At 52.4% G+C, this 27110-nt stretch overlaps 2 protein-coding genes across 4 annotated transcripts; both read right to left on the bottom strand.

Annotated features, from left to right (window-relative positions):
• Positions 1-369: 369 nt before the first annotated feature.
• Positions 370-13614, bottom strand: TMEM269 (transmembrane protein 269). Of its 2 annotated transcripts, none has more exons than XM_040974462.1 (7): positions 13487-13614; positions 12274-12385; positions 8962-9100; positions 5694-5791; positions 5085-5228; positions 4368-4568; positions 370-611 (listed from the first exon to the last, which is right to left on the bottom strand). In XM_040974462.1, the coding sequence occupies exons 1-7, from the start codon at positions 13499-13501 to the stop codon at positions 490-492; spliced, it is 831 nt and encodes a 276-aa protein (XP_040830396.1). In that variant the 5' UTR covers positions 13502-13614; the 3' UTR covers positions 370-489. The 2 variants fall into 2 exon arrangements, with proteins under 2 accessions (XP_040830396.1, XP_040830397.1); XM_040974463.1 differs by having other exon boundaries at positions 4368-4565.
• An 8504-nt stretch (positions 13615-22118) lies between these two features.
• CUNH1orf50 (chromosome unknown C1orf50 homolog) lies at positions 22119-27016 on the bottom strand. 2 transcript variants are annotated; one of them, XM_040974461.1, is made up of 5 exons: positions 26934-27016; positions 26705-26820; positions 23657-23743; positions 23012-23143; positions 22119-22411 (listed from the first exon to the last, which is right to left on the bottom strand). In XM_040974461.1, the coding sequence occupies exons 1-5, from the start codon at positions 27001-27003 to the stop codon at positions 22226-22228; spliced, it is 591 nt and encodes a 196-aa protein (XP_040830395.1). In that variant the 5' UTR covers positions 27004-27016; the 3' UTR covers positions 22119-22225. The 2 variants fall into 2 exon arrangements, with proteins under 2 accessions (XP_040830395.1, XP_040830394.1); XM_040974460.1 differs by having other exon boundaries at positions 26925-27014.
• Between the last annotated feature and the right edge of the window lie 94 nt (positions 27017-27110).

Raw genomic sequence — 27110 nt, 5'->3', positions numbered from 1 at the left:
CACACATCCACAAAGGGCAACGTGACTGTCCTGCAGCTGGCTCTGCTCGAAGAGCAGGAAGTACTCTTGGAAGCCCTCTTCCCCACTCAGGAAAACTGATCCAGCAGGGACGAGGCAGAGCAGTAATGATGGTCCAGCTGCTAACCCAGGGATAAACACAGGACACAAGTGCACCCAGCCAGGACTGGGGCCTAGACTCACATCCAGTCCCAATCTAGGTGGGGCGGGAGTGGCACCTGATCTGTGTGATATGTATGGCCTTGGTCCTAGGGCAGTTAGACTGAGTGGAAGGAAGGAAGCCAAAGCCACTGCCCACCACGGCACGGCAGGCTGTTCTTGTTCAAGGCTGCTGAGAGATCAGGCGTGCAGCATGTGACAACAGAGGCACAAGAAATGCTTTAGTGAGGCTAAAGCAGGGCGGTCCATCGATGTGCTGGCAGGGCGCCCAGCAGGGCTGGTGGAGCTGGCGGACTGCAGGGCTCCCTAGGGTCATAGCCTGAAGCAGATGGCCTTGCCCCACAGGGCATCTGGAAAGAAAATGTAGGAGAGCGACCACAGGAGGCAGTAAAAAGCAGTGAGTGAGAACGGGGAGAAAAACAGCAGGATGACACCTGGAAGAAAAAAAAAGAGAGAGAACCTAAATTCCTCTAAAGCTGTGAGAAGGTGCCCTTGCTGGGTACCCCCATCCCCACTACCCCAAGAAACTGGATCATCTGAGTGTAGTGTAGTGCATTCTCAGGCTCCACTTGATTCAATTCAGATCAAAAAGTCAGCCCTGGCCAACAAGAAACAGCCTAGATCCCTGATTAGAAAGACAGCAATCTTCTAATGGTTTTAAGGTTCCCATGGGCTTGTTAACACAGCCAGCTGGAGCCTGAGATGGCTTGCTCATAACCTTGGCCCTTCGCTGACACCTAGCAATGTGGAGCCCAGAGTCCCATACACCTGTGCCTGCCCCGAGCGGCTCACCATGCCTGGACCACGTGCGCTCTGTGCTGAGTGCCTGCTTGCCTTCAGGGAGCCCAGAGTTGACACAAGCAATGCAGAGAGTGTCAATATGACTAGCTCCTGATGGAAACCTTGCGTGCTGGCCCTGTGACAAACTACAATGCACATATGTGATCTCAATTTACACTTCACACATATGATCACAGTTCTGACCTGGAGGAGCTTCATGCACTCCTGTGTGACTTCCTGGGACAGGACCCTGAACCTTGCACTGTCCTCCGAATTTCACCTAAGTTCTGTTTCCCTCAGCAGAGTTTACTGGAACTTGATCTTATCCATGGAATCAACAATCGGAGCCCTGTGTGTCCTCACAGTAAATCACCAAACCCATGCCAGGGAGTAGCAGGGGTGGGGAGATTTGGGAGACTCCTCCTTCACCCCCAATTTGACTCTGATTCACCAGCAAAAAGCACAAGACAAGTCTGGGATATCCACACTAGGCCTTCTAGGAACTATAAACAAACAGCTTCATTTACATCTCACAATCCTGTGATTGAGACACAAACCTGTCTTTGGGGCCAAGGAACAGGAAGTACCCTTGGCCACCTCGTGTCTGACATTGACACTATCTCACAGAGCTCACAATCAGGGTATTTCCAAGGGAATGACCACCACTATGAGACTCAGAACACAGGATCTACCAGAGGACCACTCAAGAGGTATGCAGTTGATTGAGGATATGGATTGGAGAAGTCGGTGACCTACAGAGGCAGGGGTGATATTTAAAACCCCAAGGAAGTGGGCCTGGCATGACAGCGTAGTGATTAAAGTCTTCACCTTGAACGTGCCAGGATCCCACATGGGCACTGGTTCTAATCCCAGCACCCCTGCTTCCCATCCAGCTCCCTGCTTGCAGCCTAGGAAAGCACTTGAGGATGGCCCAAAGTCTTGGGACCGTGCACCCACGTGAAAACCTGGAAGAAGCTCAATTCCAGCCATTGTGGCCACTTGGGGAGTGAAACAATGGACAGAAGATCTTCCTCTTTGTCTCCTCCTCTCTGTATATTTGACTTTGCAATAAAAATAAATAAATCTGGGCCCGGCGCGGTGGCGCAAGTGGTTAAGGCCCTCGCCTTGCACGCCCTGGATCCCATATGGGCGCCAGTTCTATCCCGGCAGCCCCGCTTCCCTTCCAGCTCCCTGCCTGTGGCCTGGGAAAGCAGTCGAGGACAGCCCAAGGCTTTGGGACCCTGCACCCGTGTGGGAGACCCGGAAGAGGTTCCTGACTTCGGACCGGCATAGCATCGGCCATTGCGCTCACTTGGGGAGTGAATCATCGGACGGAAGATCTTCCTCTCTGTCTCTCCTCTCTGTATATCCGCCTTTCCAATACAAAAATAATAAAAATAAATCTTTGAAAAATAAATAAATAAATAAATAAATCTTAAAAAAAAAAACTGGCAAGTACCTGACAGGAGAGCTCAGCTCCATGCAACTCTTGGAGGAAAGGGACCCCTGGGTCTAAACAGGTGAGTGGCTCACTCCACGGAAAAGGAGTGTCAACAGCAGATGTTTTGGAAGCTACCCAGTGGGACTGGTGTAAAAGTTGATGCTGTCAATTACTCCACGCATGGGAGACCAAGGCCACGTGCCGAGTTCATTTGGAGAAGAGGGGATCAGGAGTGCCCACAGCACCAAAGATCGCCGTGGGCAATACTCTTACTATGAATGAACACCAGGGGCTAGAAACAACCATGACAGGGTACATCTGTGCCAGAGGAGTCACGTCCATTGTCTCATTTCAGCTCCAACAACCCTACAAGGTTAGGAATTGTTCATTTTACAGACAAAAGAAACTGAGTGAGACATTCACCCGAGTTCATACAGCTACTATGAGCTGCACTTAGGACTTAAGCCCAAGTCTGTCCAGCTGCAAGACCAGATTTTTCACACTGCCATTCTGCCGCTGCCATCAAGGGCATAGGAAGAACCATTGCTTGGAACCTGCCTGGAGTGGTTGATGCTAGCATTACAGAGGTCAAACCTGGAGCTGCTGTTAGGCCATCACTTAGAATGCCAGGTTCCCATGGGCACACCAGTTCTATTCCCTGCTGCTCCACTTTCTATCCAGCCTTGTACTAATCCACCCAGGGAAAGCAACAGAAAATGATCCAAGTACTAGGGTCCCTGTTATCCATGTGAGAGACCAGGTTGCTGGTCCTGGCTTCAGCCTAGCCCAAATGTGGCTGTTGACGCCCTCTGGGGAACAAGCCAGTGGATAGAAGGCCTCCTTCTGTCTTTGTGTCTCCGTTTCCTTATCATTCTGCCTTCCAAATAAAATAAATCTGGGGAAGGTCAGGATGGAGTCAAGGACCCTACAAACCAGACTGGACACACAGGCAGGGAGTGAGGGGAAAACCTGACTAGCCACAGATGCTTGTCTTGATTGCATGTACAGGAAAGTGAGCATTCCTTGAGGAAAGCCCTGAATCATTGCCAAGTTTAGGGAGGCATCTTCTAGGGCCCGTGAGAGGCTGGAACCCAGCACTCAGCCTCTGGGACCCATGGCACCCTCCTCCTGTTTCAAGGTCAAGTCCATATGCCCCTCTTCTCTCAAGTCCCACTCCTAGCATCACCTGTCACTCAAATCTGGCTTCACCCACTTCCGCTCTCTGTCCCTACAACCTATCCTCCATGCCACAGCCCAGTGACCGGCAAGGACTGTGGACCCAGTCATGCCATTATACCACATCAGTCCCTCCCAAGATGTCTCACTTGCTTTGGGGGTCAGACCCCAAGCCCCTGCAGCGTGTCCTCTTCACTGGCCTCAGTGTCAATGGCTCTGTTTCTGCAAGTTCCAGCCACTCGGCTCCAATACACCGGCATCTTCCGGCCTCGGGGTCCTCACAACACCAGTTTTCTGTGACTGAACCGCCTCCTCCCACTCACCTAGCCACATATCTTGCAGGTCTCCTGAAGGATCCTGTCTCTCCCTAACCCCCAGTTAAGGTCTCCCAACACACACCCTTTCAGGGCACCTTGTGCTCCCACCACACATTAACACAGAACATTTTAAGGTATTTCTAACCATTCCTGGGTTGGTGTCTATCAGCCTGACACCCAGTACTGGACACACGGTGGGTGCTACCTAAATTTGTCTGAACTTGTGAGCGTCCCATAATTCTTCACTGAGCATCTGCTGGGTAATCAGTGCAGTTCTAGGCACTAGAAGTTACAGCATGACGGAAAGCTGGTCCTTCTCGGTGGCAGGGCAGGGCAGGACATCAGCTGCTGAGCAGCTCCACAGAGAAAATATAGCAGCAGGAAGGGTGGCCTAGAAGGCCTTAGTGAGCCATGGCTGGCCACGAGCAGCAGTCAGATGACAGGGACCTAGGAGAGCAGCCTTCCCCCATACACACCTCCCAAAAACACTGCTTTCTTCCAGCTCTCAGACTCCAGGATCTCGTCGTGGGGGTAGTAGCTCTGGTCGATCATGAACAGGATAAGGAGGGAGGCCATGCAGCAGAGAATGAAGGTGTTGCCTTTGGTCAGCAGGGAGGTGGAGGCCAGGACACAGGAAGCGTAGGGGCAGGGCAGCCCCTTGGAGACGGGCGTGCCTTCTAGGGAAGAAGAGCACAGGGCTGAGCCACAACTCCACGCGTGACAGGCACATGGCTGAGGCCAGCCCCGGCTCCTGCTCAGGTCCCAAAGGCTCTTTCAAGCCAGGGTGTAGTGGCAGGCCGTACAGACACACTGTGTGGTTGTGCTCCGGGTGACTCGGGGAGAGCAGGCAGCCAGTGAGGAGCTGGGCTTGTCGCTGCTGTTGATGGGGTCCTTCGAGTGTCCTAGTCTAATCCCAGGTGCACCTGCTCCACACCTTGCTCCATCCAGGTGGCACACAGAAGGAAAAAGACACAGCTGTGCCAAGCAGTGACTCTCCCGCCCAAGCCAGAACTCTACCAATGCAACCCACAGCCTCCAGTGCGTGAAGAAAGTGAGAATTGCGACAAGCAGACACTGACAGCTGCCTCTCTCCCTCCTCCCTGCACTGGCCCCCCCAGGGCTCCTGGCACCTGACAGCCCCCCTGCTCTGTGGTCCCCTAACCTCAGTCCTGAGGCCACCCAAGTTCACTCACCAGTTGGACAAAAACACAGGCGGAACGAAGTGGCCAACACATAGATGATGGCCAGGAACCCGTTCAGAGGCCCGTCCACTCCCAGGAGCAAAGCTGAAGCCAAGCCGAAGGTGGTGAAGACAGCAAAATCATTCAGCTCCGCTCCTATTCCCAGAAGGCCCCAGCTTAGAGGAATGTCCATGCCTGACACCTCAGGTCCCAAAGAGTGACCACTGCTCCCCAGGACCATCCACAGCTTCAGGATTCAGGTCTCCTCCCAGCTCCACTTTAGCATGCAAGCACTGGACTTGAACTAGACACAAGCCAGTAAGCGGTGAGACCCACTCCCTTTTCAAGCAACAGCGCATGTGCGAACAGAGGCTTTGCTCTGATAATTTCCTATCTCTCCACTCTTCCCTTCTGCCCCCACTCCAACACCTGCATTGTTCTGGTTGGGAGAGGCTGGGCAAGGAGGGACACTGAAAGTCAAGGTAATTCAGGGACTGACCCCAGGTCGATGAGTCAGCCGCAGAGGCCAGGGACATGCCAGACCAGTGGGATGTTAGAGGATGGTGACCTGAGATGGGTACCCCCTGGGGGAGGAATGAGGGGCCTGAGGCCTGCACTCACCCAGCTTGGAGCAGATATGGAGGTGTCTGGTCATCGTCCCGACGATCGTGTCTAACAGGAAGCTGATCAGGAGCATCCAGGAGGCACACTGGGATTTTCTGAAGTACAGACCCCCACAGGGTGGCTCCTTCACGATCCCCACATAGTTCCCTGTCCCCCATACCCGTCTTGTGTCTGCACATCTCCCATACTATGTCCTCTCTGATCTACACCTGAACCACCTGTTATAAACACATTCATGGCCGCACCCCTCCCATGTACCTAACCCTGTATTGAAGGGGTGCCCTGAGTCCCTCAGTTATCACTAAGGACCACTCCACCTCTACATTCTGGACACATTTGGTGGCCCAGGGGTCCTACTTTCCATCCCAGCCTCTGTCACTGTCTCCTGTTGGGTTCTCAGATAAGTCAAAGTTCCCTGTCTGGGCCTGAAAAACCAAGGAGTTGATCTCTTGGGTGGATGTGAACCTGCTTGTTCAGATGACCTATTTCCTCTTGCATCAATTTAAGTAGCTCCCATCATTTAAGGACTGTCATCAAGACCATCCAATTTGCAGGCCTGGAGTTGTCTTGTAGTATTTGTTCATTATCACTTTATTGATAGGATCAATAGAGATGGTCCTACTTTTATCTCTGATATTTTCCCTTGTGTCTTCTTTTTTTCATTTTGTTAAACCTTTGTTTATTCATTTATTTATTTGAAAGTCAGAGTTAGAGACAGGGAGACACATGGATCTTTCATCAGTTTGTTAACTCTGCAAACAGCTACAACAGCCAGGGCTGGTCCAGGCAGAAACCAGGATCAAGGTGCTTCGTCCAAGCCTCCCACATGGGGGCAGGATCCCTAGCACTTGGGCCGTCTTTCAACGCTTTCCCAGGCACATTAGCAGGAAGCAACCAGGACTCGAACTGGGGCCCATAAAGATGCCAGCACTGCAGGCAGAGCTTAACCAGTTGCACCATAACCCCTTGGGTTTTTCCTTGGTTAGCATGACTAGAGCTATATCAATATGATCGATCTTTTCAAAGAATTCTTTTTTGGCTAAATTGATTTTCTGCTTATTTTCAATTAATTTGATTGTTGCTCTAGCTTTTATTATTATTTTCTTCTTATTTGGGTTTATTTTGCTCTTCTTTTTTTCTAATTCCCTAAAGTGGAGAGTTTAAATGATTAGTTTTAGAATTTCTTGGGTTTTTGAGCCTAGTGCAATGGCTCAGCAACTAAATCCTCACCTTGCACATACCAGGATCCCATGTGGGTGCCAGCTGGTGTCCCAGCTGCTCTACTTCCCATCCAGCTCCCTGCCTGTGGCCTGGGAAAGCAGTCGAGGACAGCCCAAAGCTTTGGCACCCTGCACCCACGTGGGAGACCCAGCAGAAACTCCTGGTTCCCAGTTTCAGATTGGCTCAGCTCCAGTCATTGTGGCCATCTGGGGAGAGAACTAGCAGATGGAAGATTTCTCTGTGTGCATCTCCTCTCAGTAAATCAGCCTTCCAGATTAAAATAAATAGATTTAAAAAAGAGATCTGCAATTATTAAAAAAGGAAGTTTATTTTTAAAAAATAAGAAGGCTGTGCATATTGCAAAGCATTCATCTTCAAAGAACTTATTTTTCACTGACATTGAAATATGCCACCACTCGGGCCCGGCGCGGTGGCGCAAGTGGTTAAAGGTCCTCGCCTTGCACGCCCGGGATCCCATATGGGCGCCAGTTCTAATCCCGGCAGCCCCGCTTCCCATCCAGCTCCCTGCCTGTGGCCTGGGAAAGCAGTCGAGGACGGCCCAAAGCTTTGGGAACCTGCACCCACGTGGGAGACCCAGAAGAGGCTCCTGGCTTCGGATCGGCATAGCATCGGCCCGTTGCGCTCACTTGGGGAGTGAATCATCGGACGGAAGATCTTCCTCTCTGTCTCTCCTCTCTGTATATCTGCCTTTCCAATGAAAAAATAATAAAAAAAATAAATCTTAAAAAAAAAAAGAAATATGCCACCACTCATAGAAGTAATTTACAGGACCCATGCCCACTTGTAATCCAGCTCCCTGCTGATGGCCTGGAAAAAGCGCCAAAGACAGCCCAAGGTCTTGGGCCCCTGCACTCATGTGGGAGACCTGGAAGAAGCTCCCGACACTTGACTTCAGACCAGCCAGCTGCAGACATGGCAGCCTTTTAAGAGGTGAACCAGTGGATGGAAGTTGTGTGTGTGTGTGTGTGTGTGTGTGTGTGTGTGTGTGTGTGTGTGTGTATGTGTGTGTGTGTTCTCTGTGACTCTGCCTTTCAAAGAAATAAATAAATCTTTTAAATATACATATATATGTGTGTGTATACATATGATTTACTTGCAGGCCCGGCGGCGTGGACTAGCAGCTAAAGACCTCGCCTTGAACATGCCGGGATCCCATATGGACACTGGTTCTAATCCCAGCAGCTCTACTTCCCATCCAGCTCCCTGCTTGTGGCCTGGGAAAGCAGTCGAGGACAGCCCGGTGCTTTGGGATCCTGCACGCATGTGGGAGACCTGGAGGAAGTTCCTGGCTTCGGATCAGCACAGCACCGGCCACTGCGGTCACTTGGGGAGTGAATCATCGGACAGAAGATCTTCCTCTCTATCTCTCCTCCTCTCTGTATATCTGACTTTGTAATAAAAATAAACAAATCTTAAAAAAAATATATAATTGCAACTTTCAGGGGGGCACATAAATATGCCTCAGTAGTGCCAGTTTCAACTATTCTGCAATGTAGGGAATACCACTAAGTCAGAACATTCTAGAACAGAATTGTTCACTTCTTCTCAAAAATGATATTCTAGATAGCCATAGCTAGCAGAAACAAGAGAGAAACATACTACACATTCCCCATTTTGCAGAAGGAAAGACTGAGACCAGGGGTGTGACCTAAGTGAGGTCGCATCTCAGGCTGGTGGAATCAGTAAGGCTGGAATTTTGACTCTTGACTCCTAAACCTGCCCCTCAACTGATCCCTGTCTTTACCTCCTCCCCTAAGCTGGCTGTGTTCACCCAAGGTTATCTGGAGTCTCAAAGCCTTCTTACACCAGGGCCCCTCAAAACCTAACACAGGAAGCAAAGCAAGCCAGGGAATTCTGAGATGGGAGGGTGAGGGCAGAAAGAACTGGCACCACTTTCTCCTCCCATGAACGCACTGCAGTGTTGTCTCCTGGGTCACAGTGCCCTTCCCTCCCCTCCCCCCATCTCCGACCCTTGCCATTGGCTGCAGCTTATGGCCAAGAGCATACTGGGCCCCAGACCTACCTGCTGAAGCTGCAGAAGATGGAGAAGAGCCCCAGGACCATGTTGGCCAGAGATAAAGCATTGGTAATATCCTTCCAGGAAAGTGCACTAAGCTGGGAGTGGCTCTGTTCATTGCCCAGGGAGAAAGAGTTGCACTGACCTGGCACCCAGGAAAGAAGGGCAAGGAGTTCCCAAGGTCCATCACCTTCCCCTGCCCCCACCCTCTCCCCCCCGAAAAAAGAGAGAAAAGATTCCCAGGAACCTGGTCCTCCCGTTTCCCTAGACCTCACCCCAGAGCTGCACCCTTCCTTTGCTCTATTGCTCTGGCTGGACTAAAGGAAACAGGAGCAGATGAAAGGGACAAAACAGAGGTGAGGAAAGGAGCAGAGGAGGAGCCCCAGCTTGGGAGAGTTCCATAGCACCGCAGGAGAGCGGACACCATCACCGTTTCCACTGCCTCTCTCCCACGGCCTGTTGCCTCACAGCACAGACACTCCCATCATGTATGTTAACCCCCCAGCATCTCCCATGGCCCAGGGTACAAGCCCTCTCCACTGGAAAGATGGCATAGTGGACAAAGCTGCTGCCTGTGGTGCCAAGCAGCCCATATGGGCAGCTGGTTCATGCTCCCGCTGCTCTATTTCCCATCCCACCCCTGCTTGTGCCTGGGAAAGCAGCCCAAGCACTCGAGCTCTTCTTCCCACTTACATGGAAGACTCAGATAAAGCTCCTGGCTCCTGGCTTTCAGACCCACCCAGTTCCAACCATTACAACCATTTGGAGATTGAGCCAGTGCACAGAAGATATCTCTCTGTGTGTCTCTCCCACTATGTCTTTCTGTGTTGTTCATTCAGATAAAAAAAAGAAAACTTTAAGATGGGGAGAAGAAAAGATGGGCCTTCATCATACACTTCGGGTTGGCTTGAGAGAGCCATGGAGTCAGGAGACAGCTTTGTCTTGTAGGTCAAGCCTGAAGCCCAGGGCTACAGCCAGGGTGCCCCTAGCACCTGCTATGACAGCCCCAACCAGAGCAGCAAACTACCTCCAACAGCAGAAGTGAACAGTGGAAAATGCACCAGCACGGCCCTCAGCCCCTTCCTCATGTCTGATGCTGAGAGTCCCGTTTGTGAACAACAAAACAGTTCCAAAGTCACACACTAAGTTGGTAGAGACAAAGCCCAACTGCTTGATCTAAATCTGCTAGGGCCATAGGTGTCAGCAAGAGGGGCCCGCAAAGGCACCGGGAGGGGGCTGAGGTGCCCAGGCCTGCCAGGTGCTACAGCATGTGGTGCCCAGACTGCCTTGAGCCACCCCGTCTTCGGTCTTCCCCAGTGCCAAGAACCAGTCAACACGCTCAGTGTGGCAACTTAGTAGCTAAAGTCCTCACCTTGCATGCACTGGGATACTATATGAGTGTTGATTCATATCCTAGGGATTCCATTTCCCGTCCAGCTCCCTGCCTGTGGCCTAGGAAAGCAGTTGAGGATGGCCCAAAGCCTTGGGACCCTGCACCCACACAAGATACCAGGAAGAGGCTCCTGGCTCCTGGCTTTGGAGATCTCTGTATATCCAACTTTCCAACATAAATAAATAAATTTTAAAAAGAACCGATCAACCCCACCCATCTCCACAGCCTGTCTGGTCTCTGAGACCAAACATGGGAATTTCATCCCCAGAAATTACTGCATGAAGCAGAGAGACTTTGGGAGAAAACATCGTAGGCCTTCACTGGAACAGAGAAGCTGGCTGGCTGAGGTAAGCCACACCAACCACCAGCAGGGAGTGTGCACTGCAACAAAACACACAAAGAGTTCTTTCCAGGCCCATCTGCTCACAAAATCCTCACCAACTTCAGGCAGGCGGAGCCTTATGCTTAGTCCCCTGTGCACGGCCTGGTGCCCTTCTCGTGTGGGCAGAGCTAATCAAGTCACATTCCTCTCCCATGGAACCCACCACCAAGATCAAAGGCCAAGAGAGGCCACCCTCAGGCTTTGGACTGGAGGAGATCCTCAGGGCTGCGCTGCATGGTTCCTTGGCCCCAAAGGCTGGCCTCAGTTACCAGTGGAGTCCGTAGCTGTATGGCCACAGCCATCATTCCAAGGCCTCCTTCTGCAGGACCTCCAGGGAAGTCTGGGGTGGGGGCGGGAAGGAGGCAAAGACCTGGCTGCCTACCCCTTCTGCATGAGCCCACGGGGGCTGACCTCAGCAGTTGTCACCTGCCTGGCCTACTGCCACGTGGCACAGAGGCAGCCCAGCCTTGATCCTATCAGAGCAGTCAGTCTTTCTGACATCTGTGTGTGTGCGCGATTTATGATGAACAATCCATTGTCTGCTATACCATCCCTCCCACTGTCTTCTCTAACTCATGAGGTGCTTCCATGTTCCGGATTTCCACTGGCCCCATGAATGCAATCAGCTAAGTGGTGTTGTCCCCACTGTCCAGGTTAAGGCAAAGGAAGACCAAGGAAGGGGAAGAACCGAGCTCAAGGTCACACTAGAGGTGGAGAGCAAGCCAAAGTGTTCTCTGTCGTGTGTGTGGATCAATGGGAGGGCACAACATGCTGGCAGCATGCCCAGCTCGAGCCGGGCACTTGGAGGACTCTGGTCCCTGCCTGTCCAGGGATTCACACATGCCTGTGGACACTGGCAGACCCTGCTGCTCATGGTGGCACCTCAGCAAGCAGCCAGGGAAGCGGAGGGTTCAGGACAGCTTGGTGACTTGTGCCAGGAGCTGGGGATTGAGCCGGGGCCCTTCTTTGCCAGAGAAGCACTGTTGGCAGAGGGGAAAAGAATGCAGGGCTGACAGCAGCGAGATCAGAGCGAGCGTTCCATTAAAGCAAGCTTCAGCACGTGGGCAAAGATGGCGGCCTGGCACGTGGAAGCCTGGGAAGAGTGAGACCTGCTCCTGCCCTGTGGGAGGAGAAGTGGCCAGGCTGCTGAGGGAGCAGCAAGGGGCTGAGAGGAAGCTCACCAGAGGAGGGGCAACCCGAGGGTTTGGCCAGGCCCTGGCCCACAGGAGCACATCCTGGCACTCGCTGGCTTCCTAAAGCCCACGAGGTAGAGTCCAATCGATTGCTGATACAGTGGCCCTACCCAACCCTCTCTCGCTCTCCCTCCCTCTGTCCCCTGGAGCCCTGCCAAGGCCTCCCTACCCCCACCCACAGCCTGTTGCCCTACCCCCACCCACGGCCTGTTGTCCCTGCCCCCACCCACGGCCTGTTGTCCCTGCCCCCACCCACGGCCTGTTGTCCCTGCCCCCACCCACGGCCTGTTGTCCTAACCCCCACCCACGGCCTGTTGCCCCTCTGTGTGCTCACCTCCCCTTGTACTCACCGTGTGACACTTGGCACTTGGCACTGACATCGCCTACCTTGTCTTCCTCCTCTTTTGCTTCAGGGGATGCAACTTGAGTGCAGACTGGGGTCCCCTGAGACCAACACGCAGCCTGACAACACAAGTCATTCAGCGTTCACTACACAACGACCCTGGGTCCCCCTGCCACTTCCCTGGGCCCTCTCATGGCACCAATCCCTGGGCACCCCACCTCTGGGCTAGTTCACTGTGGTCTCCGAGGAGCCTTCTTGGGGGCTGGCACTGTGGCACAGTGGGCTAAATCGCCACTGGTGATACTGACATCCCATATCAGAGCACCAGTGGGGAGTCCCAGCTGCTCCGCTTCCAACCTGGCTCCATGCTAATGTCCCCTGGGAAGACAGTGGAAGATGCCCCGCCCCCAAGTGCTTGGGCACCTGCCCCCACACGGGACACCAGATGCTGCTCCCTTTGGGAAGATCTTGTGTTCTATGTGTCTCTGTTTCTCTCTCTCCTTTCTGCTCTTCAAATAAATAAATCTTTTTAAGCCTTCTTAAGTGAACTGCCAGCCATCGGCTATTCAATCGCCGTGATCATCCACTTGCTCGGTCAGGCTTTCCTCTGGTGCCTGCTCTATGTCTGGCCTTGGTGTTTTGTGGGCAGAGAGAACAAGACCCAGGCTGCAGCCTCTACAGGCTCAGCGTCTGGCAGTGCAGGCAGCTGGGTGAAGGTGTCAGTAGGACAGGAGACCTCCCAGCTGCTGCGGGTGTACAGCGACAAAGAGACTAAGTCTGCCGTGGGGGACAAAGGAAGGTCCCACCAAGGTGGTGACTTTCAGCAGTAGCTGAGAGTGGACAGCGTGTATGGGTGGAGGGAGGAGTTGTGGTGGGTATAGAAGCACAATATGCAGGTAGGTGCGACTGGAGGTGGGTGGGTGGGGCAGTGGCAGGTGGCAGGCGTGTTTGCACGACCTTGAACCAAAGCCTGCAGCAGAGCGTGTTTGGTGTTCCTGTCAGACACGGGTTGAGAGCAGAGCAAACTGGAGAAAAGAACGCAAGACAGGCCGCTGGTGGGAGAGAGGCAAGCGGCAAGGGTATGGGCCCTGACTCCAGAGGAGAGTGTCGCCACCAGGTTCCCCACCAGGTGTAGCCTCTGACGAGTGCTACCTAGCGCCAGGCCGCTGGACCGCGCACCTCTGCTCCCTGCCCCGCCTCGGACTCCGGCCGCTGCTCACCTGGGGCGAAGACATCGCTAGATGGATCTGCTGCGAGATAGAGTCTGCTGTCTGCGTGGTGGAAAGGCCGCCCCGGGCGAGCAGGCGCAGCTCCCGACCAAACCTCTCAGCCCTGGCTCTTAGCTCACAATCCCTGGGAGCAGGGGAGGGGCTGCGGGCCTTTGACGGGGAAAGAGGAGGGTCTCGCCTTCCGGGGGAGCTGCGGGGCTGGGTCACTTCCCCGAGCCTGGGAGGCTTCGCAAGCAGCAGGACGTGGGTGCACAGCCCAAGTGGCGGAACGGCACGACTGGCATGGAAGTGCACCAGGGCACACTGGACCTGGAGGGAGGGGAGAGTCAGCCTCAGGGTGGCCGCGGTTTGCATACCTAGGCTGTTCCTTCTGCTGGGCCCTGGAAGATGTGTGTTGGATGAATGACACCTGTTTAAGGACTTTGGACCCAAACCTGGAGATAGTGTTTTTATTTCTATTTCTTGGGAATGGTGCTTTGAGCAGATGGGACAGCCTAACCTGACTCACAAACAAACTGCTAGATGGGGAGAATAACAAGGTTGGCCTAGTAGGACCTGGGGAGTGCTGCAAGAAGGCCATCCGTCCCACAGAACCTTGGCGAGAAGTGTGGGTTTCATTCCAGTGTAACGAGATTTCTTGGGGGGGGGTTTAGAGCAGAGATGTTGGTCTCTCATTTACAGTCTGAAAATATGAGGCTGGTAGTCTCAGTGTAGGTAGACTGAAGGGGTAGGGAGGCAAGTGAAGTTGTCCCACACCAGCCCAAGTTAGAGGCGCTGGTGGCTGGGGGCAGAGGGTGGACATGGGAGAAGCAGTCAGAGCTGGGCTGTGTTTGCAAAGCGGAGCTGGGAAGACTTGCGGATCAATACGGGAAGAACAGGTGGGCTCAAGGCGGACGGGGGTCTTGGGCTTCACAACAGCATGAGACAGGTGCCAGTAGACATAAGACTGGCGGTGAACGTGAGAGATCTGCTGTGACATGCCACCTTCATCACAGCTGGGAGTCAGGTGGAGATGGTCAGCCAGGCTGTCAGACAAGCCAAAGGTGCGTGAAGCCCAGGGCCAGGGCAGCACATGGGAGTTAGCAGCATGTGAGCAATGCAGAAAGCCACAGGAGGAGTGACAGCCCGTGGTAGAGAGGGCAGACAGACTTGGCCCCAATGGGATAGGCCAGGAAGAGGGAGAAGTGGGGGAGACCTGCTCTGGACCCACAGGAATCTCACTCCCACTGCCCATGCTCCAGGGATTGACTCTCAGGTCTTTATACCTGAGCCTGGGCTCAACTGCTCATACTAAGTGACCCTGGGTAAGAAACTTACCTTCTCTCAAAGGAGACTTCAAGAAATTAATGAAAAATGGAATGAAACTTTGTTTAATTTGGTTTTTTTTTTTTTAGATTTATTTTATTTTTATTGGAAAGTCAGATATACAGAGAGGAGGAGAGACAGAGAGGAAAATCTTACGCCTGATGATTCATTCCCCAAGTGACCACAACGGCCAGAGCTGAGCCAATCTGAAGCCAAGAGCCAGGAACCTCTTTCCGGGTCTCCCACATGGGTGCAGAGACCCAAGGCTTTGGGCTGACTTTACTGCTTTCCCAGGCCACAAGCAGGCAGCTGGATGGGAAGTAGAGCAGCCAGAACATGAACCAGTGCCCACACGGGATCTCAGTGCTTGCAAGGCAAGGATTTAGTCACTGGGCTATCACACCAGGCCCTTGTGTGAGCTTTTTGAAGGCCATTAGTCAATCCTCTGGGCATCCTTACCGAGCCCCGGGCCAACCGCTGCTGCCCTGTTACAGGTGCACAGCTGAGCTCTGTGACGTCTGTCATTCCGCTCCGTCACAACTCTTCATGGAGGCTGCAGAGGACTGTCTCCAAGGCCACACAGGGTGAAGGCCACGGAACCCAGCATGACTGTGCCAGAACCCAACCTCTGACCCTCTCTGCCAGTTTCTGACTCTGCAGATCCTCCACGTGCTGCAGGCCCCACAGGGGCGGGGCCTTAAGGGGATCAACCAAGACCACAGATACATTTGGCAGAACAGAGTTCCACCAGGGCAGCTGCGGTGAGGATACCAGATAGGACACCTGCATTCCACACAGGTGGACGGGAGTTCAAGTCCCCGCTCTCCTCCCACTGTCGTGTTAATGTGCACCCTGGGAGGCAACCAGTGAGACCTCAAGTACTTGGGAGACCCTGACTGAGCTCTGAGCTCCTGGCTTCGGCCAAGCACCGTCCCAGCATGTGACAAGTGGAGCAGCAGGGGGGAGTACACTCTTTCCCATTCCCTTTACCTTGCTCTGTTTTCTGCCTCTGAAACAAAAGAAAACAACAAAGTGGCTCAATTGTTGCAGACTGACAATAGCTGAGAACATAAGGACATAACAAACCCTCCATCCTCCTAGATCTCTCAGGTGGAGAAGGAGCTGCAATTGGCTGTTCACACCCAGGAGGCCCAGACAGGGCCAGAGAGTAGAATAAACAAATCCAGGTCAGCATTTCTATTGTGAAAAGCACCAGGGCCATCTTCCTCTTCCATACTGTGCTGAGTAATTCCATACATTTAAGCCAGCGGTTCAAGCATTACCTAAGACTCCTCATTTCCCATCTCCACCATTTAGTGAAAAGCCAATCTATTGCATTTTTGCAAAAGCAGGCTTCACCAAATCTAAGATGTTGCTTGTTGAAAGACACACAATTGTTTTATGTAACCTCCAAGAAAAACAAGTTGCCACTTAAACTGCAACACCCCACGGACTTTTAGGAGCACCTAGGTTTCAGAGACACTGGATGTGGGGAAACAAATGCATGTTAGAACTGATGAGATGTGTCACTCCCTGTTGCACCATCGCCATTAGCGCAAATCCCAACATCTCTTGCTGGCCTGGGGATGGAGGTACCTAATCATTCATGCTGCCTCTGTTGCCAAAATGAGTCTTCTTTTATAAGATTTATTTGAAAGCAGAGTTAAAGAAGGAGACAGAGAGAACCATCTGCTGATTCACTCTCCAAATAACTCCAATGGCCAGGGCTGGGTTAGGCTGAAGCCAGAAGCTTTTGCCAGGTCTCCCCTATGAGTGCAGGGGCTCACACACATGAGGCATTTTCTGCTGCTTTTCCAGGCCATTAGCAGGAGCTGAATCCAAAGTGGAGCAGTGGGGACTTGAACCAGTACCCATATGGGATCTGGTGTTTCAGATGGCAACTTAACCTGCCATGCCACAAGGCCAGCTTCCAGAACAAAGGTTCTTAAAGGCTATTGCTGCCAGCTCTGAATCCTTTCTTCGTTCTAACACAGTGCCTGATCTATGGTCTTCACCTTGGACTGGCTGTAATCCCCTAAAGGGCATTTTCCTTACCTTCACATGCCTCTTATCTGGACTTGCTTTTCCTCCCTTCATCTCTCCCTGTATCTGTTAGGAATAAGGATTGGGCCTGGCGCAGTACCTAGTGGCTAAAGTCCTTGCCTTGCATTTGCCGGGATCCCATATGGGTGCTGGTTCTAATCCCAGCACCTCCATTTCCCATCCAGCTCCCTACTTGTGGCCTGGGAAAGCAGTGGTTGATGGCCCAAAGCCTTGGGACCCTGCACCCATACGGGAGACCCAGAAAAGACTCCTGGCTTTGGATCTGCTCAATTCCAGCTACTGTAGCCACTTGGGGAATAAATCAATTGACAGAAGCTCTTCTGCCTCTCCTCTCTGTAAATCTGATTTTCCAATAATTTTTAATCTTAGAAAGGAGGATTTTTCTAAGCAGGATATATCTCACTTTACCAATTCTGATGGCTAAGGTTACTTTGGTTGCTACAGTTGCTTCTTTTTTCTTTTAAAAGTTTTACTCATTTTTATTGGAAAGGCAGATAGATTTACAGAGAAAGGGAGACAGAGAGAAAGATCTTTCATTCTCCGATTAACTCCTTAAGTAGCAACAATGGCCAGGGCTGAGCTGATCTGAAGCCATGAGCTTCTCCTGAGCCTCCCATGTGGGCTGAGGGTTCCAAGGCTTTGGGCCATCCTCTATTGCTTTCCCAACTTATAAACAGGGAGTTAGGTGGGAAGTGGAGCAGCAGGGACACAAACCAGCACCCAAATGGTATCTCAGCATATGCAAGGCAAGGATTTAGCCACTGAGCCATTGTGCCTGGCCCAAGCTGCCCCCTTCTTCATTTGCAAATAAAGGCAGCCCACCAATGAACCCCACCCTAAGCTCAACACAACCTTCTGATAGAGAAGACAGCTGGAGCCACCAAGAAGTTTTAACTCCTGCTTGTTTTCAACACCCAAGCAGGTGTCAGGCCCTCCAAATTCCCCAGGCTGAGTAAGGGATCCCTCTCAGGTGTTCTATAAGTCCCCTGTGCAGAGCTGCTGTCTCGGCCTTCTGCCGTGCTGCCGCTGCTGACTGGCTTCAACCCCTTGGGACTGTGAGCTCCTTGCAATGTCAGCCAGTTGTTCTCCAGACCCCAGGACCTGGATGGCACTTCATGCTGATGAAGTTACTGGGAGAATGAACAGTGATCACTGGGGCATTGCTGCCAGGCATTGGCATGGGTCTCAGGGCAGTATTTAAGCTGTTGTTGAGGCTGCCCACTCCTCATATCAGAGTGCTGGTTCCAAGTCCTGACTGCCCTGTTTCCCCTCCAGCTCCCTGCAAATGGGGCTGGGAAGCAGCAGATGGCTAAAGCACTTGGGCCTCTGTCACCTACATGGGAACCCTGGATGGAGTTCTAGGCTCCTGGCTTCAGTCTGCCCCAGCCATGACCATTGGGGCCATTCGGAGAATGAACCAGCAGATGAAGATTTCTTTCTCCCTCTCCCCATGCCCACTCCCAACACTCTGCTTTCAAATAAACCTTTAAAACAGTGGCTATTACTACACACAGCCCTTGCATCCTAGCAGCCTAGGCTAAGGTGCTACATCCACAATCACCTCCCACTGTCGCTGCAATTATTCCCTAAGCAAAGCAGTGGACTTAACCAGGAAGCAGCAATTTCACCCCCTAGTGGTCAGCTCAGGAAGTGCACCTATGGGACGGAAGGCAGTTTCTCAGACGTGTGGTTAGGAAAGTGGAGTGGAACTGTATGGTTTTGTTTGTTTTTAAAGATTTACTTATTTTTATTGCAAAGTCAGATATACAGAGGAGGAGAAACAGAAAGATCTTCTTGTAATGTGCCAATCCGAAGCCAGGAGCCAGGAGCCAGGAGCTCTTCCAGGTCTCCCACGCGGGCGCAAGGTCCCAACTGCTTTCCCAGGCCACAAGTAGGGAGCTGAATGGGAAGTGGGGCCGCCAGGATTAGAACCAGTGACCATATGGGATCCCAGCACACTCAGGGCAAGGACTTTAGCCTCTAGGCCACCGAGCTGAGCCCAGAACTGTGTTTTTAAGAGCTCAAATTAATGATTGTGTGCAAACAGATTGGAGGTGGGTACAGAAGGGAAGCAGGAACTGTCTGCCAGGAAGAGGCTATTCTGTCCGAGCTGGGAGTCCCATGTGACCATTTTGTGGGCCTTCCTCCCTTGCCCCGAGCACAGTGGCAGAGGTGAGACATGAAAGAACTCAACAATGATTTGGGGATGCTGCTTTCTGGGGTCCACACCCTGGGGTGGCTCTCTCGAGTGTTACTGACCCAGGGACTGGCTTCTGCCAAAACACAGTGAGGCTGTCGCATGTCCCACTAGTGGACTCCTGTCTTTGTTGGCTGTGACAAAGAAACTGCCCTGTGTGGAAACTCATGGGGACAAGCTTGGGCTCGCAGGTGGCAGCTCATGGACGGAGCCCGTCGGCTTCTCAAGGAACTGAAATCCAGCCACAGTAGAAGTGGAAGCAGGCCCTGCCCAGCCGGGCCTGGAGATGAGACCCCAGCCCCAGCCAACCACATGCCTGCAGTCTGGGTTTGAGAGAAACCCTGAGGTACAGAATACAGCAAAATTGTGCCTAAACCTTTGATCTGTGGAAGCCATAAAACAAAAATCTGTCATTTAGGCCACCATAATTTTAATAAAGAATCTTTGCAAAATGTGTCATGCCCACTCAGAACCTTCTAAAATCCCAAGGTACTTCGGTACAGTCAGAAGTGCCCACTCATGTTTCCTGGCACACCTCTGCAACCTCTTGGCAGGAGGCCTTTGTGGATGCTCCACGTTGGCTGAGAACTGACTTGTGACCCGTGAGGGTCCAGTCTGCTGGGCTGGGTTAGGGTTCGTTACGCCAGTGGATCCCATGCCAGAAGCGTGGTCTCGGGGTGATGGAACTGAAAGGGACATTTAGGAGGCGAGGCCCGCAGGAAGTGACTGGCTCAGGACTGCTCTCCCTGGGGTGGCTTAGTTCCCACCAGGGAGAGCAGGCTGTTTCAAATGAGCCAGGCCCTTTTCAGTCACTTCCTCTGTCCCATGGACCTCACTCTTCCACTCGTTCTGGTCACTGCTCTCCCATGCACTCACCGTGGATGTGTGTGACACAGCCAAGGGACCTTGCCAGAAGCATGGCGTTTTCATACACTACCTGCACCAGGCGTTGTGTTATAGTAACACACACACAGCTTGTGCTAGGCCTTAGGCAGGCAACAGTGCTCCAGGAACACAGCTTATCGGGAAGGGCCATGACCACCAGGATGGGGCTGACTGGAGAACATTCATCTCAGGAAGGAAGTTGGGCAACTATGGGTTCCAGAGTATAACGTTTTAAAGATTTATTTATTTTTATTGCAAAGTCAGATATACAGAGAGGAGGAGGAGAGAGAGAAAGATCTTCTGTCTGATGATTCACTCCTCAAGTGGTCACAACAGCTGGTACTGTGCCGATCCAAAGCCAGGAGCTCTTCCGGGTCTCCCACGTGAGTGCAGGGTCCCAAGGCTTTGGGCTGTCCTCTACTGCTTCCCAGGCCACAAGCAAGGAGCGGGATGGGAAGCAAGGCTGCCAGGATTAGAACTGGCGCCCATATGGGATCCCGTGCGTTCAAGGTGAGGACTTTAGCCGCTAGGCCACTGCACAGGCCCCAGAGTACAACTCTCGCTGCTGTTGCCACAGCATAGCCAGCAGACCATCGGGCACTGAGGCAAGCACCAGAGTGCTGGAGGCGCTACACACACAGTCCACAGGGACCACGGTCCTGCAGAAGCCCAGTCGGAACCACAACCAGAGCTATGGAGCCAGAGAGGCCCTGTTAAGTTCTGGAATGATTCTGGACGCAAATAGCTTTCATCCGGGTTAACTGCTGGGCAGTTTGGCTGCTTTTCCTTTGCCTGACTCCCACTGCCCTAGTCTCTCTTCGATGCTATCAGAAGGTGATCGCTTAGCTGGGTTTGTTCTGCCACAGGCAGAACTGAGCTCAGGGTCTCCTCCCTGGGGAAGCCACAGAGGGAGTCAGACAGCAATATCCTTTAAAGTCTTTCCCAAGTCTCAAATTCTGACTTTAGAGACCGACTGACCCAGCCCTACAAACCCAGCCTCTGCAGCTAACTCGATTCTCCAGCCAAAGCAGGGAAGACAGAGGAGTAGAGGTGCCCAGATATCACAGCCAGCACGAGGCCAGCAAGTTCCCCCATTCACTCTCCATTATCTAGCACGCGTGTTCCCAGATAAATATAAAGCTGGAGCTACACCAAGTGTGAAAAATTCTCAACCTCAATTTTCAGGCGATTTAAATTTTTGTTTATGGGGCTGGCATGAAGCCTCAACTGGTTAATCCTCCATCTCTAAGCACCAGCATCCCATATGGGTGGTGGGGTTCATGTCCCTGCTGCCCCACTTCCCATCCAGCTCCCTGCTTATGGCCTGAGGAAGCAGTAAAGTCAGCCCAAAGCCTTGGGACCTGCACCCACATGGGAGACCTGGAAGAAGCTCCTGGCTCTTGGCTTTGGATCAGCTCAGCTCCGGCTGTTGAAGCCATTTGGGGGAGTGAATCAGCAGATGGTAGATCTTTCCCTCCCTTTCATCTTCCCTATAAATATGTCTTTCAAATAAAAATAAATTCAATTTCATTTGCTGGTTCGCTCTCCAAATGCCTGGCTTTACTTTTTTTTTTTTTAAATTATTATCATTTCTGACACAGTTCCATAGGCCCTGGGATTTCCCCTACCCCCTGCCCAAGTCCGCCCCCGCCGAGTTCCCCTCCCAAATGCCTGTCACTGGCCGGGCGTAGACCAGGCTGAAGCCAGAAGCCAGGGACTCAACGCAGGTCTCCCATGTGAGTGACAGGGACCCAGGTACTTGAGGCAGCACTGTTGCCTCCCAGGGTGCACTTCAGCAGGAAACTGGAGTCAGAAGTGGAGCCAAGTTTTGAACCTGATACTCCGATATGGGAGGTAGGCATCCCAAGGAGTGTCTTAACCACTAGGTCCAACACCTGCCTCCTTAACCCCAATCTCAAATGCTTCCAGCTGCGTACAGACCAAACCATTCTCTCTGGAAAATGACCCACCAGCCCTTTGGTGGGGAGAGAAACTCTTCTTCCTCTGATGGTTTGACATAAAAACAGACGGAAAGGACGAGGGAGAGCTCACCACCCAACTTCCTGAAGCTGGCAGCTGGCCAGGCCCAGCGAGGACCCAACAGGATGACATGATTCCCTGTCATCCCAACTAAATAGAAGGACAACAGCATTTACAGCCACACACGGTCTCCTGCTAAGTAGGTCATGATTCAACCACACCTTCTCCACTCATGGCACCTCCCAGGAAGGCGAAGGGCAGGCCCAGCAAAGGAGGGGCTGGGTCCTCAGAGGTCACGCTCAGTGGGGCAGTCCCTGGACACTAGGCTCGGGGCACGGAGGCAGGGCCACCGGCTGGCCCAGCACTGTGTCCAGCAGGCGGCGCTGAGCATCTTGCTTCTCAATGTCCTCATAAGGTGTCCAGGACAAGTCGTGCTGCAGTTTGTAAGCGCCCAGGAATTCATGGGGACAACTCGTTCCCCACTCCTAGAGGGGAAAGGAAACAGTTCTGGTCAGATCAGCGCAGGATGTGGACGGATGCAGCTGAGCTCACGCCCTGTGAAGCACACAAAGCTCTTCTCTGGTTTTTCACTTTGGATGAGTCAGATCCACCCTTAGGAAACCGCTGCGTGGAGCCTGTGTTGTGATGCAGTGAGCAGCCACTGCCACACGGTTGTGTCAGTCCACTTCCCATCGGGCTCCCTGCGGATGGCCTGGACAAAGTAGGGAAGATGACCCAAGTGTTTGGGCCTGTTACCCATTTGGGACACCTAGATGAGGCTCCTGACGCTGGCGGCCTAGTCAACCCTGTCCGTTACAGCCACTCAGAGTGAAACAGGGAATCAAAGATCTCTCTCTCTCGCTGGGTAACTCTTTCAAATCAATAAATAAAACTTTTAAAACATAAAGATAATTACATGACATACCAGATTCCTCGCTTAGCAGAGTAAGTGAAATGACTTAAGCACACACAGATCTTTGGGGGTCATGTTTGCACTGTCCCAATCTCCTAGGAGACTTTTTATCAGTGCCAAGAATTTCTCAAAGGCTAATGAAGAGTTTTGCGCAAAGAATGAACGTTCTTACCTTTGGAGAAATAATGGAAAAATATTGCTGACCGCTTTCCCGCTTGTAGAGGTAGTAAATGTTGCCAGGTTTTTTCACCATGTTGCAGGCTGCGTGGTGCAGGTCAGCGTGTCGGCGAGCATCTTCGAGGACCTGTAAGCAGGGGTGTAAGAACTCAGGGGTCTGAGGTAACAGGCACTCAGGTAGAAACTGGAATCAGACTGTGGTGGAGCATGTTAAGCTGCTGCTTGGAATACTGACATTGCATACAGGCACCAATTCGAGTCCCAGTTGCTCTGCTTCCAATTCAGCTCCCTGCTAATGTGCCTGGGGAGCAGCAAAAGATGGTTACAGTGTTTGGGCCCCTGTCACCCACAGGGGAGACCAGGATAGAGTATCTGGCTCCTGGTTTCAGCCTGGCACAGCCTTGGCTGTTGTAAGCATTTGGGGAGTGAATCAGTAGAACACATAATATCAGTTCTCTACCTCTTAAATAAATCCTGAAAAAACTCCTCAACCCCCAAAGTGTGTGTTTTCCTTTAACCCAATCCCTCTACCTTTCTAGGATATTCTGAGGACAAGTAAGTTATGACAAGTGACAATGACTTCAAGCTCAGCAATGTTGTGAAGCAAAACAAGACCACAGAAACCTCAGGAGTCTCTTACCTTCCTGGCTTGTTCTTGCAGATGCTGGATTTGTTCTGCTATGACCGTCAGCTTGTTGGTGGCATTTGCCCGGATGAACTCATCAGCCTATAGATGAGGGAAAACCAACTGTGGGTTGGAAACTGATCAGTCGTCTATCTGTTGCTATGGAGATCCCGGAGCAGAGAGCTCTGTGGTGTCGCTGCCTCTCACGAACACGTTCCCGTTTTGCTGTGGCCCCGATGTGTGGGTGTGTCTGTGTGTGTGTCCCCGCCGTGGTTCTGTGCTGGAAGCCTGGTCCCTGGCACAGTATGATAGAGCAGGAGTGAGGGTGGGAGTGAATGCGGTTTTTGCAGGATCCGTTAGTTTCCCTGAGGGTGGATTATTGTAAGATGTGATACAGGCCGTCTCAATGGCCCAGTGGCTAAATCCTTACCCTGCACGTGCTGGAATCCCATATGAGCCCTAGTTTGTCCTAGTTTCTGTCCCAGCTGCTCTACTTCCCATCCAGCTCCCCGCTTGTAGCTTGGGAAAGCCTTTGAGGATGGCCCAAGGCTTGGAATCATGCACCCGCGTGGGACACCAGGAAGAAGCTCCTGGTTCCTGGCTTCGGATTGGCTCAGTTTCAGCCACTGCAGCCATTTAGGGAGTGAACCAGCGAATGGGAGACCTTTCTCTCTCTGTATCTCTTCCTTTCCAATAAACACAAATAAATTAAAAAAAAAAAACATGAGCCTGACTCCGAATCCATGTTGCTTCCGGCTACACCACGGGAATCCTTGTCACGGGAGCTCCTGCCAGGCCACTACCAGCCACAAGGCCATGGACCAAGAGGTTTCACCTGAGCCGAGCAATACCACTGCCACACCTCTGAACCCTCAACACGGTGAGCTAAACCTCTTTTCCTTATAAAGTAGCCAGCCTCTGGTATTTTGTTACACAACAGGATAGAGTTGAAACAGTTGAACATCTGATTGTCTCAAGTATGTACACGTTCCAAGAATTGAAGCAGATAGGCTTTTAAAATTTGAACCACAATCAAAACTGTGATGCCTCAGTTCCATTAACCACATAGTAGCCTGCGGCTACCATACATTAAAGTAACAATGACTCAGACATGACAAAATAAACAATTAAAATTGGTATTCTGTGTATTAAGATAATAATGCACTATCACGTAGGCAATAATCACAAGTATGTGACAGAAACAGGTTAAAGAATGAACCAAGGGGGCCCGGCGCAATGGCCTAGCAGCTAATGTTCTCCCCTTGAATGCGCCGGGATCCCATATGGGTGCTGGTTCTAGCCCCGGCAGGCCAACTTCCCATCCAGCTCCCTGCTTGTGGCCTGGGAAGCAGTCAAGGATGGCCCAAAGCCTTGGGACCCTGCACCTGCATGAGAGACTGAACAAGCTCCTGGCTCCTGGCTTCAGATTGGCTCAGCACCAGCCATTGCGGCCGCTTGGGGAGTGAATCATTGGACGGTAGACCTTCCTCTCTGTCTCTCCTCCTCTCTGTATATCTGACATTCCAATAAAATAAATAAAGCTTAAGAAAAAAAAAAGAATGAACCAAGTAATTGGCTTAGGAATAAGGAGTGCTGAGGAACGCAGGAACTGAACAATGCGTACGTTCTAGAGGCACTCACACTCAACTCACAGTGCTACTTGAAAGAATTCCCATGGAAAAGATGTAGGATTTTTTTTTAAGATTTATTTATTTTTATTACAAAGTCAGATATACAGAGAGGAGGAGAGAGAGAGGAAGATCTCCCGTCCGATGATTCACTCCCTAAAGTGATCGCAATGGCCGGTGCTGTGCTGATCCGAAGCCAGGAGCCAGGAACCTCTTCCAGGTCTCCCACACAGGTGCAGGGTCCCAAAGCTTTGGGCCGTCCTCAACTGCCTTCCCAGGCCACAAGCAGGGAGCTGGATGGGAAGTGGAGCTGCCGGGATTAGAACCGGCGTTCATATGGGATCCTGGCACACGCAAAGCAAGAACTTTAGCTACTAGGCTATCGTGCTGGGCCCAGTTCCTTCATTTGCAATTCAGCTTCCTGCTAATGCGCCTGTGAAAGCAGCAGAAGAAAGTACTTGGGCCCCTGCAGCCATGTAGAACACCTCCAATGAAGTCCCTGGCTTCAACCTGGCTCACTTGGGATGGAAGATCTCTCCCCCTCTCTGAAACTCCAGCTTTCAAATAAATACATCTTTTTTTTTTTTTTTTTTTGGTATTTTTAAGATTTTAAAAGGGGGGCAGGGGAAGTGTCACGATGTAGTACACTAAGCCTCCATCTGCGGTGCTGGCATCCTGCATGGACACCAGTTCAAGTCCCAGCTGCTCCACTTCCAACGCAGCTCCCTGCCAATGTGCCTGGAAAGGCAGAAGATGGCCCAGATACTGGATCTGGTCAGGCCTGACAGGTTCGAAATGGAGACAGAAGGCAGCCCACCTCCACCCCACTCTAAGGAGTTATTCAAATATCCCACCCTGGACCCAGTACCATTCCTTTTTTCCTCGCAGCTCACGAAATTCGCGCTGGTTTAGCCATCACCAATCAGATGTAACCTCGCACTCCACCTGAGAATCCCACCCCCAACCTTCCAGCCCCTTCCCCAACTCTGCCCGCTCACCAATCATCCCAAGACATTCACCTGCAGGCACCAATGCCCTGGGGCCTGCCCTCCACCCCTCCCAATCATCCCGGCCCCCCACACCTTGCAGACAAAAGGCCCCCAGGTGCGGCTCTGGCTCGCTCTCCTCCTTCTGGCTTCCCTGCTATTCTCCACCACCTGCACCCCATTCCTGCCCTGCTGGAATAAACCTCCTAAGATACCTCGTTGCGTGGTGTTTTCGGCTCACGATAAAGAACCAGGTTGCGGGAATTAGCTGCGCGTAAAATATCGTAATATCGCATGAACCAGAACTCAAACTGTCTTAAATAATTCTAACGTGTTTTAAATAACACCCACCACCACCTGTCAGCAGCTGCGCGGTCCGGGTGTGGGAAAGTCGCAGGGCGAACCGAGAACGGAGAGGGTTACTCACTTCCCCAGGTGTGCCTCCTCACCTTCTGCACCTGCTCCGCGAGCGCCACGAGGTCTAAGGGGTCCCCGGGCCGGCGGGTGTGGTAGGGGCTCACCAGGGCCAGGCCGCCGGGGGTCGGGGTGAACTCCACCGGGGCTCCTGGACACACACCGGGGGACACAGCCCGTGAGCGCCCGACCCCGCCCGGGCTGCCCTCTGGGGAGGGGGCTTCCTTCCCCCTGGCTGACCCCAGTTCCGCGTACCTCCCGGACCTGCTGCCGACCGCACTACTGAACTCTCAGCGGCTCCCTCAGCCTGCCCGCACGGTGCTCCGTCCTCCATGACAGCCGCTAGGGCGGGGCGAGCCGAAGAGGCATGCGCAGAAAGGCTGGTGGGCGGAGCTTTTATGGTCCTGGGGGGCCCACCCGGCCCTGATTCGGAGGCGGGGC

The sequence above is a fragment of the Ochotona curzoniae genome, unplaced genomic scaffold (genome assembly GCF_017591425.1).
Source record: "Ochotona curzoniae isolate NIBS_2020 unplaced genomic scaffold, NIBS_Ocur_1.0 contig_2404, whole genome shotgun sequence".
NCBI lineage: Eukaryota > Metazoa > Chordata > Mammalia > Lagomorpha > Ochotonidae > Ochotona > Ochotona curzoniae.
Note: the sequence above shows the minus strand (reverse complement) of the source record. Positions and strands in the feature narration are given on the sequence as shown.